This window comes from Columba livia, chromosome 4 (genome assembly GCF_036013475.1).
Source record: "Columba livia isolate bColLiv1 breed racing homer chromosome 4, bColLiv1.pat.W.v2, whole genome shotgun sequence".
NCBI lineage: Eukaryota > Metazoa > Chordata > Aves > Columbiformes > Columbidae > Columba > Columba livia.
The window spans coordinates 73,158,697-73,172,972 of record NC_088605.1 but is presented as its reverse complement, the minus strand read 5'-3'; the positions used below and the strand labels follow the sequence as shown (position 1 = coordinate 73,172,972).

The 14,276-nt window shown below is 39.3% G+C and overlaps 1 protein-coding gene and 1 long non-coding RNA gene across 8 annotated transcripts in view; one reads left to right on the top strand and one right to left on the bottom strand.

The window, feature by feature from the left end:
* The window catches only part of TACR3 (tachykinin receptor 3), a 29,488-nt gene extending 28,167 nt beyond the window's left edge, over positions 1–1,321 (bottom strand). Inside the window, exon 1 of the mRNA XM_021283035.2 lies at positions 882–1,321. Within this exon, the coding sequence (XP_021138710.2) occupies positions 882–1,321 (440 nt within the window). The remainder of the gene's footprint in view (positions 1–881) is intronic.
* The window catches only part of LOC110356328 (uncharacterized), a 244,019-nt gene that overhangs the window by 95,519 nt on the left and 134,224 nt on the right, over positions 1–14,276 (top strand). For all 7 annotated transcript variants that reach the window (XR_010472583.1, XR_010472589.1, XR_010472584.1 and 4 more), the window contains one exon: positions 892–1,724. This is a non-coding gene — a long non-coding RNA (uncharacterized LOC110356328). The remainder of the gene's footprint in view (positions 1–891; positions 1,725–14,276) is intronic.

Here is a 14,276-nt window from a genome sequence, read left to right as displayed (position 1 = left end):
TGAAGTACAAAGCAATCTGTTTATCTGAATGAAAATTCAGGAATTTATTTGCTTTCTAAAGCACACGGTAAGTTATCTCTCTAGAATAGCAAATGTGAAAATGATCATAAAGAAAGGAACATTTCTTAGGGAATACTCACAGCACCTTTTCAGAAAAATGGTCTATCAGAGCATCTCTGTTGGAAATCTGACAGCTACAGCTCCTCTTTACTCTATGGAGACCACAGCTGTTCTATTCCATTATTGTCAAGAGCACAAAAGTAAAGTTTATCTCTGTCCTGTTTTCTTTCATAGCCACAATGGCTTGTTTTGCTGCCAGTAATTAGAAAAAAATCAAGCACTTTTTTTACCAGACCTCTGGATAAGCACAGATGGCAACATAAATAGTCTCATTAGTTAAAATCAGGAGGAACCAAGCAGCTCATGGCTGCCTGTGAGAAGAGCAATTAAAAACAGAGTTTCAAGTGATTTCTGAGGAGGCAAATGCCTCTGCCAGCTGCAGAAATACAAAGAGGAGGGAAATTTGAAATCCTCTCCCTTCACACACAATCTCTACAGCTCCTTATCTCGATGAATTACATGACATTGACTGAGGGACAGATACTGTTTTCACAGGTGGGAAAGCAAAACAGAGAGAGAGGAAGTGTTTGTTTTAAAAGAAAGCAAGAGAGTAAAAGCAATGAAAAGCTGAAGGAGAAAGACCAAAGATGGAGAAAAACGGTATGTTAGGGAGAGATCTTAAAGAAGTACAGAGGAGCGCAGTTGTTGAACTATTGAGGACTCTGCCACTCATCACTTAACAAATGTTATCTTTGTATTTTTATTTCAGCAGAGAATCTTATCTCAATCTCTCAGCCCTGACTGTTCCTCTCTTTTCTCACCTGTCCACAGCTATCGCTGTCATGGAGTAGATGCTGGCGAAGACAGCTGTGATTGGGAAGAAGTTGTGGAAGCGACAGTAAGCCTCTCCAAAGTACCACTCGCTGTGCAGCGCGTAGATGAAGTTGATGAGGGTATTGAAAGCAGCCATGGAGGCATCAGAGAAGGCCAGGTTCACCAAGAAGTAATTGGTCACAGTCCTCATGCGCTTGTGAGCCAGGATAATCCAGATGACGATGAGATTTCCAAAAACGGCCACTGCCACCACACCACCATAAGCCAGAGACCACAGGGCAATGCGCCAAGAGGGTTGCACAAACTGATTGGAGAAGTTGGCTGCTGAGGATGCTACAGGGGGAGAAACATTTCCAGCTTGTGCTCCTAATGCCTGTCCCCAGGGATCGCCCACTGCAGCCTGGCTCCTGTTCCACCTGCTGCTCATGCTCGTGTTCCAGCTGGCTGTGGGGACAGAAGTCATCTTGGATGTTCGTCTCCTCTCTTCCAGGAATGATGTGCCCTCCCACCTCCCTCTCCCAACCCTCCAAAATCCCCACCAACAGATAAGAAAAGGAAAGAAAGAAAAAAGGAAGTGAGGCAGCACAGCAGGTACGGGGAAGGAGAGATCTGTCAGAAAAAGCTTTGGCTATGGTGTTCAAACTGTTAGAATTGCTGTACCAGTCGAGTCAGGAGAGCTACCTCTGAGTGGAACAGCATCCCATTCTTTCTCTGTACGGCCACCTCTTGCTTTTGCTGAAGCAGAAGGGGACTGGGAGCCAAGGCACATTTTATAGGCTTGTGAGTTCTCAGCGTCACAAAGGGAGTGGAGCAACAAGCTCCGTTGACTGGTAAGATAACACCTCTTTCTCCCTCCCTCCCTCCCTCTCTTTTTATTTCATTCATTGCCAGCAGCAGGCACTTTCAGGAGCTCTGGAGAGTGCTACGGGGAAAATGAATTCTCATCTCGGTTTTGTTGAGAGATTTGTTTTACATTGCCTTTCTTTAAGATTCATTATTGTGCCTCCTTTTTAAATAGTCTTTTTGCCCTGCCTTTGCAGGGCTAATTAGCTGTCTTAGTTGAACATCCCGAGACTGCTTTTTATTAAAGCTATTTCCAGATTAATTTATGAATTTATCCCAGATGAATTCAAATCTGCTTTCTTGCTGCTGTCTTTTCATTTAGTACATGCTTTCTTTTTACCCATCCTTCTAACTATAGATTTAGAATAGTGACCTTTTTCAGATAAAGAAATACATTCTACTGCTCCCTAATTTCGCTTTTCAATCTGTAATATGTAATTGACATCAAGAAACATAAAATGTGACTATCTTTTTCTTACAGCACTAACTTTGGTGCCTGTAAAGCCATTTGCATGTTCAGCAGACGCTGATTTTTTTTGTTGAAACACAGTGCAGCCATAAACATAAATGTCCTTAAATATGGGTAAAATGGTAAGGGGTTGTTTTCTTTGTATCTTTGAATTTTTTTTTTTAGTTCTTTTTACTTTTTGCATTTATTCCACACTTAGTACTATTATTATTTTGAACAAACAATATTTTTATATGCAGCGATTTTAATACTGGTAGAAAAGCGTAAATGAGCAAATTTAACACCTGATGTTTTCTAGTTCAAGAAATCAGTTTTCTTGTCAATACATTAACAACCGTTGGCATTGGGAATGCATGCTTTGTGCAAGGGTTGATTGCAAGGGACTTTCACAAACCTTTGTTATTTAATAGGCTGCAGTCTTTAGAGAGAAAATGTATTTTAGTGCTGATCTGTTCCATGCTTCAGCAGTTCAGAGCTGCTAGTTGTCATCAGCAGAGATTTCAACTGTATCACAGCGGTGGGAGCTGTACAATACCCCTATCAGCAATGACACTTCCTACATTTTTTAAACAAAAGCTTCATACAAAAGTCAGATATTCCTGTGTGTGCTTCCTCCCTGCTGTACTTACCTTTAATTGTCAGGACTTCACTGCAGTGTTCATTGGAATGACTGCAATTGTTGCCATTTCTGTATGCCTCTCAGGTCTTACCAGCTGACGTGATCATAAGCAGCAGCTCTACTGAGCACCACCCTTTGCTACAGCATGTCTAAAATCTGCCCATACGCTGGAGCTTCTCATCACAGGAAAACCACTGGTTTTAATCCCACAGTTCCATGTTGAGAGTCTCACATCTTCCGCCTGCATAATCTTTCACGCTTTCCCTGGAGCTGAGTCTGAAGGAGGGAGTAGAAATTCACACAGTTTCCCCAATGAGCTTTGTGCCGTGTTCTCAAGAGATCCCATAGTGGCTTTGGGAAGGCAGTGAAGAATAAGTAGTTGAGTATTTCAGGTGCATTCTCCTGGTAAAATCAGTGGGTGCTGGATGGAGGGTTAGTAGCTAGGACTTCTTGTATCATATTGTCCAAAATAGGCTAGTGAGATAGACTGAGAGAATACCATACCTGGGCAAAGAAATCTGACTTGTAATAAATGATCTAAAACCAGGCAAAATCCAAGAACGAAGTTGATTTAACCATGGTAAAGAAAATCTCTGTGAGTTTGGGTGTTGAAAGTATTCAAAAGATGGTTCCCAAATGAGTGAGGAATACGGGACTGGCTAGTTACAGCGTAAAGTTTGATGCTCAGCTCTTGACTCCAGAAAATTCACTCAAGGTTTTCATATGGCTATGAGTCAGAAAGCAAAGCCCCATGCCATATACCTTTCCACCTTTATACGAAAACTAGGAGCTCCAGACTGTATCCTTTTACTAAGCTGATGTGTTTTCCACATTCTCACACCAGCAGCCCGAGTCCTCGTGTCCCACGTGCTTCTATTGCTTCCAGCCAGCTCTCCCAACCCCAGCTCTCCTACTCCTTTTCCTCAGTTTCCGCAGACACAGAGACCTTACTACTTGCACACAGTACTGCTGGGTATGCAGCAGAGTACAAACATATAGGAACAGCATACCCTATAGCACCTGCCATAACTTCTCCTCTATAGAAACAAAAAAGGATCCATGTTTGAACTATTCGCTCTGCATATTTCATGCAGTCATGTTCTGACCTTGTGTGCAAATTCCAGCACTGCAAACTATGAGCTGTATTTTGACTTTGAGAGCATGAGTCTGATTTCTTGATCCTCATTTCTGACAGGAATGAAGCTGGTTCTAGCTCTCTGTCTTGGAAAATTGCTTGCAATTGCATACCGTGTGTTCTGGAGAGACCATCCCCTTATGCATTTCCCTAATCCTCTACAGTGCCCCCAGGGGAAATTGTTCTCATATATTCCTAGTCACAGTGTGCAAAGTTAGTAGAAGTCAACACCCCATTACGCAAGCAAAGTCATCAGTAAACTGAGTCCTTGAGACTTACTTTAAACAAAAATCAGGAAGCTTTTTGTATTCTCTTTTTGTAAAATGTCAGCCAGGCCACCAACACAGTATGAGAACAAAAGTGTTGGCTTTGCAGTGTAGAAATGGAAGCATCATAGATTCCTGCCTTCCTCTTCAGGACTGCCCTGAGGAAATATTCTACTCCTGCAAGGGAACTTTTTATACACTGTGTTCTTTCCCATCCCCTCTCGTCCACACACGAGGAGAAGAAGAACTGTGCTGTATCATTAGCATAATTCCATAATGGACAGCCTGGATTTTTCATTAGTCGCTTGCTCAGTAAGCTGGATGTTATCTGTTGTGTTGTGGCAGGTGTGCACATCTGGCAGAAGAGGTGGCTGAGTACCTGGAGCTGTGCTGTTTGGGGAAATTGAGCACTAAACAGCACAGGGCAGATGTTGGGCAACTGGATCAGCCTTCCACAGGAAATATTTGCTGTTCCTTTTGGAGATGACTGTAAAAATTTGCTAGAAAAAATTCCTCTGAGCTCAAGTTTTCATTCTTATTAAAACACTAGAGGAGTAGCCTAGTACAATCAATTGCGGCAAAATCAAATTCACCAACATCCAAAAGACCACAGCAAAGAAATTGGTTGACCTGCCCTTTAGTACCTGTCTTGCTATCATTTTATTTAACTAATTAAGGAAAGATGTTAGGCAGCCAGTAATGGGCTCTTGCATGGGGAGGGAATTCACCTGGACAGTAAAGTCAACCGTGCTTCTCCATCAAAATTTGTGTTGATTATGCATGTGCTGATTGAATTTTGGTCAGCTGAAGGACACCAGCATTCAGTTTCTCAAATAACTTCCACACCAACTTTGGCGAAAACGTTTGTGTTGATAACTTCTGTGTACCAAAACCTACCTGACTGTGGTGAAACTTACACAAAGGGGCAGTACAAAAGACAAAGATATGTTTTTTTTTTCCTCAGGCTTTTCTAGAAAAATAATGTAAAGAGTAACTGTTCTTGTATTTTCTTCTAAAACTGCTACAGGTACGTGATTTCTTATGCTTTTGCCCATTCCAGCTTATGCATATTCACAGTGGGAATGTTTCATTGTCCTCTAGGTAAGACTTTACTCAGTTTTAGAGTGACTGCTTTCTGGTCATCTGCTGTTTACTATTTTCTTTTGCCATTCTGCTGATAGCTACTTTGTGCTTGTACAGTCAGCTGTGGTTAAACTTGCAGCTATTAGCATTTCCCCATTCCCAGCTTCAGAGAAGTACTTAGAAATGTGAAAGAGATACCCAAAGTGTGATCAGGGAAGTATCTGTGATTGTTTATTTTTTTTCCTTTGTGTTACATAGCTTGACGGTATTTTTTTACAGCTCCAGAAAACCTTTCCTACTGAGCCCAGAGTGGACGATAAGATCTTGACTTAGCATCTTGAGTACAAAGTAGATTTGGAAATTATTCCATTCTTTGCTATTTATGAGATACGACTTAGTCCTCTACAGGTCTTCTGGTATACTCTGAAATCAATCTTCCACTAAATTCATCCGTGCACTATGGAAGAGCCAGAGAATATCAGCAGTAGTGGACCTGTAGGGATTTGTAACAAAATAGCAGCCTGAGCAGCACGTGTATTTAGCGTGAGTGCTAACTGCATCCCTGTTCACCACAGCAGTTCTGTGTCACAAGACCTGGCCTCTGTGTTTCCTTTCTTTTGTATGTAACACTGAGGGCATTGCTAAGGTTGCTTTTGGTTTTGGATTTGGCTGCTTGATTAGGCTTAGCCTAATGGCCTCATTCCCTGCCTCTTTCCTCTAGCCCCAAGCTGGAAGAGATGATTCTTCAGCAGCAGCTTTGCTGGTCCAAACTTTTTCTTCAACTTTAATATCTCCTGTTCTTCATTCAGTCATACAAAGCTTTAGCTATGGCAGGAGAATTTTTGCAATTTAAGGACGTTCAACAGTGTCCTATTTATTACGGCTGCTCGTTAGCATTGTGCTGCTGTCATGACAATGCCAGACTACCTATATTATGAACAGTTTGCTTTTATTTTGTAGCGTAAAACACAGTTGGACAACTCAGCTTGAACTTGTTTTCCGATTATTACTTGTGAATGCACGTGTCTTCTTCCTGGCACCAACTGAAAATGACTCAGTAGGATATCGGGCAACTTCACAAGCATGTGAGTAAGGATGTTGCAGCAAAGGGTTAGGCCAGACCCAGAAGTATTCCCTGTGGATCTTTGTCACAGCTAGAGGGGGCCAGTAAGGTAGGAACAGTCAGAGCCAAAGAACTAATTAGAGACAAGTTTTCTTCTGGAATGAGATGCTGAGGTACAACTTTGCTGAAACTACTTTTAGAATAAAGTACAACTCTGCAGGTCTATGGGTAAATTATGGGAGATTAACACTAAATAGAAATGAAGATTATTCTGAATTATAGATAATATTCAAAATCATTTCACATGAGAAAACTTTTATTACTTTTTGCTGAAGAAAGAACGAGCAGGATTTCTTCAGCCATTGAGAGTTTGATCTTCTGACCCTCCTGAAATGCTAAAAAGTTTCCGTTGTTACCAGCATAGCTCAGCCCTCTGTTTTTCAGCTGCTGCACATAGGACATGACTAACGGGGCTGAACAGCTGGTACAGTGAGATTCCTGTGTCAAAATGTAATTTGTAGGGCATAGTTGTTTTGTGAAAAATAGTTCTTATTCATTTGCTTTCCTGGTCAGCTAGGGCTTGCAGAGGAGAAGATGTGCTAGAAAGTCCAATGCTAGCAATTTTTTTGAAAAAAAAAATAATTAAGTGGTCTGATTCAAGTGGTTCTTCTACCTGACAGCAGTATAGCTGGAGAGGAGGTAAAGGCAGAGCGAAACAGTATGTAATATGTTAATAATAAGCTTTTGCTTGGACTATTGTGATTAGTTTTCTTTCCTCCTTCCCCTCTACTCTGCCCTGCTGAGACCACACCTGGAATATTGTGTCCAGTTGTGGCCCCTCAGTTCCAGAAGGACAGAGAACTGCTGGAGAGAGTCCAGTGAAGAGCAACAAAGATGCTGAAGGGAGTGGAGCATCTCCTGTGGGAGGAAAGGCTGCGGGAGCTGGGGCTCTGGAGCTTGGAGAATTAATTAATGCTTATAAATATGTAAAGGGTGAGTGTCAGGAGGATGGAGCCAGGCTTTTCTCAGTGACAACCAATGACAGGACAAGGGGCAATGGGTTCAAACTGGAACACAAGAGGTTCCACTTAAATTTGAGGAGAAACTTCTTCTTGGTGAGGGTGACAGTCACTGGCCCAGGCTGCCCAGGGGGGTTGTGGATTCTCTGCAGACATTCAAACCTCACCTGGACACCTTCCTGTGTAACCTCATCTGGGTGTTCCTGCTCCGGCAGAGGGATTGCACTGGATGAGCTTTTGAGGTCGCTTCCAATCCCTGATATTCTGTGATTATTTTTTCCCCCTTTACATGCTGTGTTGCAGTCCCTGACACAAATTAGTGTGAAATCTTCACTGAATTATTTTATTTTTTCCTAATCACCACACATTCTTTATTTTCTCCAGTGGGAGACAAGTTATTTGCATTTGTAATTCCAGGCACCTCTGCCTTTTCATCTTTCTCCAACGGCACAATTTTCTGTCTAATGACATAGGCGAGATGAACTAGGAACTTACATATATGTGTGCACTCAAACATGCTTCCCCATATTCTTTTCTTCTTTTAAATTGCTTTAATATTTTTTAAAGTTACATTTAACAACAGAATTATCAGGTCCTAGAAATCAGAGTTGAAAAGAAAGTGTTTTATTAGATCTTGCAGGTTCTGAAACCACAGTCTTGAATCTACTGGCTAGCTGCTGTTGCCACCTGAAATTCCTGTGGGCCTGTTTGTAAGTCCACTAAAGTCAGTAGAAAAGACTCCTACTGACACAACAATTTTCTCTGTCTCCTACAGGGCTCTTTCCAGCTATTTGTTTCCTTCCAAATGTCCAAATTAAGGAGGATTTTATTGGTGATTTTTCTGTCTCCTGGAGTTACTGAATATATGTTATGTTATATATAATAAAATGTACATACATATTTGTACATAATACAATGCATATTTTAAGGTCTTGAGCAAGATGAGGAGGCGGGAATGGAATCATAGTAACTCGGTGCTGAGTGAAATCAGGAAATAAGATTTTCTAGTAGCTTTATCCACTTTTACGTAAAGCATCGGTGCCATCTATCTTTCACCATTACGTGAAAAGTAAAACAATGAAGCTTCTTGACTTTGCTTTTTAATAACAGGAGGTATTATCTTACTATCACTGTAGTATCAAGAGAATATTCAGCGTTACTTGCTTCCTTCATTAAAAAGAATTTTTATGGATTGTTCTTCATAAAGCATTGCAGGCAATTCAGAGATTTAGAACACCGTCTACAAGGTATTTCTAAAAAATACAATCTCGTCCATTTGAGGAGACTGTTTGATTGGAATGCTTATATGAAACCATACTCTGGCAGCACAGAAATAGTTTGTTACTCTTGTCTTTGTTATACAAGGGAAAAAAAAATTAAAAAGGTATAAATTTACACAAGACATTACTATGTTCTTATGACTTTTGTCCAAAAGATACCTTTTAGACAAATGCTAACTGCTAGTGCAGGATCAGAGTCAAGTGAATTTTGTAATTGCTGATGTGGGAAGCAAATAATAACTTAGCAGAAAAGCTGTATCTGCAAATTGTGTAGCAAATATAGAAGGGAGCCTTATGACAACATAGCAAACTTTGTCTTAAAATGTCTCTTTGTGCATTGGAAGCAAAGGATGAAGAGAAAACATTCTCAGATACTCTCTCAAATGTGGGAAAACATTAGCTTTCTCCTATTCTGCATTTTGGAATTCGTTACAGTCCAAAATGGTGAGAAAATATGACTGATTACAAATTGACTTGAAGATTTTTAGGTCATTATGACCTCCAAAAAGCCATGATAGTAAAAGCAAAATAAGAGAATGAGTGATGAAAAGGGTAATTTTGTTGGTTTTTCTAATGGAAGATTTTCCAGAAATATGCCAATTTCCATGCTCCAAGCCTTCCAGACAACAGATATTTTTTCCCTGAAAAGTTTGCTGCAAGTGGTTCTGTAAATTGCTCCTCTGTTTCTTCCTCCTCAGTTAACTGGTTTTCTTCAAACATTCTGGTTTTATTCACAAGATCAAATAAGCTTTCCTACTATGCTCATTTTTCTATACTGCTTAGAGTTTAAGGAAAAGCAGAATGATTGCATTTTGAAGCTTTCTAAAAAAAAGTAAATCATCACGTTTAATATCCATAACCTCTGTGAAACAGATTAACCAGAGCAGATGAAGGAATTAGGAAGAACTGACCATTGCAAATAGTAGTAATAATAAAACTGAAAAGTACTATAGCACAGTGGATTATTACAGAAAATACATTAGAAAGTGCTGCAGTCTAAACTCTTCACAGAAATCACTTTAAGGAAGAATGAAAGGACGTGCTGGTGCTGGGTTAGGTATTCGTGACGGTTTCTGATCTCATTTACACTGACGTTGATCCAGAATTACTCTGATTTCTGGGCAGCAAAGTCAGCTCAAACCTCTGCATCAAAATTAAGGTTTCATTTTCTCTTTTTGTGTTAGCTATCATTTGAAATACTTAAAAGTTCCCCACCAAAAATGTTGTAGTGGAGATAATCCAGAAGAGCAGATATAATTTAGATATGAATCAGGCCAGGATTTCTGTGTTCATCATAATTCTAGGAATAATTTGGAGTGCTGAATATATTTTCCTTGCTTTGTTCATTTTATGTAGTAGGATGTGCTAGCTCCCTGATGGGGTCTGATCCATCAAACACTTATTCTTGGTGATTTCTTTTCCTGTACAATAAAGAAACGTATTTTCTGGGCTACGTTATTCTCTCATTTATGAAGTATTACTAGTCAGTTAACAGAGTTCAAGCAAGCATTTTCTTATTAGCTCTCATTCTTCTAACATGATGACTAATGAGGAGATTGACTAAAAGTAAGTTCTAATTATAAATTATTTTCTAAACTATTTTTTCATAAGGATAAGAAAGGTATTTATCATTTTTTGGGCTTCTTTTAGAATGCAATGTTTCAAGTATACTGGTACTTAGTCTGTGGCTGTTCTGCAGTGCCGCAGATTCTTCAGGTGATATATTCTGTAAACTGTAGAAAAGAGAGCCAAGTTATACTAGTTTTATCTTAGTGTGTGATAGTGTTCCTATTGCCTCTTCTTTAAATTCAGCTGACTTATTAAACCACTTGGCTGCTACACATTTTTATGATACCTAAAGCTTGTTTAGTATTCTTGGCACTGCTTAAAACCCACAGTTCTTAGCTTTGAAAATGTGGAATGTGCTATATTTACTTGAAAAATAAGTAAGGAAAAGCATATTCTTACTTAATCTTAGGTTTTTTCCTAGAGAAGTGACAGTCAAAAGATAATGGTTTGCTGAGTGTTAAGAGCATTGAAGAGGGTTTGTGGAAACCCGCTTTCTAGTTTGGCTGTAGCACAACCTGGCTTGGAGGAATTGGTTCCTCTCTCAGCTTCAGAATTCCCATCCTCCCAGCCTCCTTTCTAAGCTCCGAGATTACCAGTTACATCAACAAAGTGCTGCTCTTAACTTTGGAAACCATATGCCTGTCATTTTGTCCCAAGCTTTTCTGCGTACGCCAGTCCTTGCAAAAAATTGGATTGCTTTTTTATGTACTAAATCACAAACCCTTTCTTCTATTTTGAGTGTCAGGCAGGCAGAATCTTGTTGCAAATGAGCTGTCCTTTCTCAATAATTCAGCATGTTCCAGGGGCATTGTGAAGACAACAGAGAGGAGGGCCATTTGTTTTCTGAGGGGAAATGAATTAGACTGATTTATTTTTGTGGATACAACATATATCACCAGTTTTGAACAAGCAGTAGCAACGAGGAAGAGACTTGAAAGCAAAAGGTAGTGACTAAATTAATTTGTAAAGAATGCTTCTTGCTTTTTTAGATAAGCTGCAAATATTAGCATTCACATTTGGTGACTAATTATTTTGGAACTTTGTGGAAGGTACTTAGGTTTTTATCACCATGTGCTTTTTATTATTATTATTATTCTTCATTCTCAAGTAACAATGTGGTGATTTTTTATTCTGATTTAGACTCGGTCTCTCCGTTTATTTCATGTGAAGACTGGTCTTGCATGCTCTTTAGCGGTGCTGTGCTCTGATGGACTATACTACACTAAATTATGCTGTATTACACGGTACTATACTATAGTTATCATCTTCTGTTCTTCAAGGCAAAGATAAAATTTTGGAACTGTTACTATCCATTTAATGTTATGTTATAAAAGTGCAAGCTTCTCTAAAGTGTTCACTTAGTTCTCGTATTCCTCCTCAAGATGGCTTTGAAACAGCTGGGTAGCAAGTGATCTGAGCAGCTGGACAGAACTGGAATACCAAGACAGGTGGTCAAGACCCTGAAAATGTTCATTGTTGCCTTTCTGTGCATTCCCAAAATGTTTTCCCAAAATGTAATTAAATTATTGATTACTGCTTTTGCCACTGATTCTTTAAGCAAGCAGGAGATTAGGCAAGCTCTAGACAGCCAATGAAATGGTAAATCCACATTTGGAGGGCTTCTCCATTATGCCTTATGATATGAGGTTTTTCTCTTTTACGGCTTAGAAAAACCCCTCATTCCTGCTTAGCTAAAAAAAAAAAAAAATGCAAATAATTCAACAGAGAATTGAGTTTTATGCACTTTGAATGTATTTAGTCAGAGAAATTTAATTTACAATGAAGAGATCCAGTTCTCAGTAAGGATGTCCAGGTTTCAGTAAAAGTATCTTGGGACAGCCAAGGGTTTTACTGCTTTCGGTCAACTCTTCCCCTTGATCTCTGGTATTGCAGTATGAGTAGTTACCTTAGTAGCTCTATCAAGAAGATATTCTAGCCACTGTCAATAGCCTGCTGTGCTAAAAGACTAGAAAATTAGTTGATGCATTTTAAGAAAGATGGGAAAGGGGTTGTCTTTGTTTTAAAATAAAATATGAAAAGAAAAAATAATGTCCTTCCATTCTCTGATGATGATTGGGCTAGCAATAGTAAAAAGCTTGTTCTTGGCAAGCAAAATGCCTGCTCCTGCTTTCTTGACTATAAGAAATTTAGACTTGCAAACAAGTAGAGTATCTGTCAATCACTCCCTTCCAATACATAATTATGTATGTATCTGGCTTCTTGTGTCTTGCTAGCATGAGTAATGGCACTCCCCCAGAAAACAAGGTGTGAAAAGTAGCCTCACTATCTTTTTTTTTCTTTTTTATTTACTGTTTCAAATATTGATGTGAAAAGTTTGCTTTTGTTTGTCTCTTTTTTCTCTTTTTGTTGTTTTCTTTTTTTTTTCTTCATAAAAAACTAGTATACATCATCAGTCATTTGAGAAGAAACCCTTATCCAGCAAGTAGGTTTTCAAATGAATGGTTAAAATATTCCCATTCTGTACAGTACAGATGAGTAGTAAAGAAAGATGCTGTATTTTTTTAATTGAAAAAAACCACAGAAACCATATTTTAATATGGTTTAAGATTTTATTGCCAAGAAAAAGACGACTTCAGTGAAGACTTTTTTTCATGTGACGGCTACCTCTGCTCTGAGACTGATGTTGAAAACAGAGAGATGTCCTAAAATCTCAGGCATCTTCAGGAATTTACAGTTAATTGGGAGTTAAACAAGTTTAGTAATCAGCAAATTGATGCCAGATTGGTTTGGTTTTTTTCCCTCCCACGGCCTTAGGGATGTTTGTCCTCAGTTGCAGGTCGCAATAATTTAAGTTCCATTAACTAATTGACTTCAACTTCTGTAGACCTAAGTTGGCCTCGTGACCAATCTGTTTATTGGATAGCTTGTTTTTCCTAAGGGAGAGGGAGCAGTCAGAATACCTGTAATACTGTGGCAAGTTTAATGATGAAGGGGCTATGACAGCTCCAAAATTTGCAGCTAATAAGCCACTTCTGATCCTTGTTGCTGATTTTGGGACAAGAAAACAGCTTTTATGTGGCTATTATGCAGAAGTTACTAGTCACTGCTACTCCTTTCCTGATCACAGAGACAAGGCAGGTGGATGGACACTGTCTACATCCATAACGTGTTGTTGCATCCACAGTGTTGGACTCTGATCAGCCGGCAGTTTCTCTAACCACATTAATCTGTTGATGTTGTTCTCATTAAAGGATACTATTAATTTAGGGTTGGCACCAGGTAGCAATCCCGTGCTAAAAATGCCTTCTAGTTTTGCTGGTCTTTTTAAAAATCCAGCTGAAAACCCTTTCCTGTCTATGTAAACAGGAAAGGCCATGGCTCACAGCCTGGATTTTTTCACACACACCTGCACCCTGGTTCAAAAACATAAACAGACAAAACACAGATGTCCTAAGGTTGGTTTTGTACCCTGTAGTTGCATCATTGCTCTAACAAGTGACAAATGAAAATGAATTCCACGGTATTACAAATTTACAAACTAAGCCTTAGTGTTAAAAACCAGAGCCAACTATCCTTCCCCAATAGAACGGCTCTTGTAAGAGAATAGCCACAAGAACAGCTATAAAAAGAGTTCAGAGATCTGTGATTTTAAAGATTAAAATGTGAGTCTTCCTTAGCTTTCCTGAGGCAGGCAGAATAAAAAAAAACCACTTTTGATTAAATCTCCCGTATTCCCTTCAGGCTATTGTCTGAAAATAATTTGTTCTCATACCTGTAGCAAGCGCTTGGGATTGAAGCTGTTTTACAAATCTTTTGCTCTTTGAAAAACAATATAGATGGTGGGTATTGATAAAATGTTTGTTGTCTCACTAAACTGCTCAGATAATTTAATTTTGTCAAGTAGGATTTGTAGTGGCAGGAATATGTATAGAGGTAGCATTTGTAGGCCGAAGGAACTAATCTTGTGTCTGACTTGATGTGTTCAGAGGGTTATCTAGTGGTTTTATTTCCAGATTAATCTGGCAGAGAAAGGGCCCTTCATCACTCTTGCTGTAGAGCACCCGTTTTCTTTCAC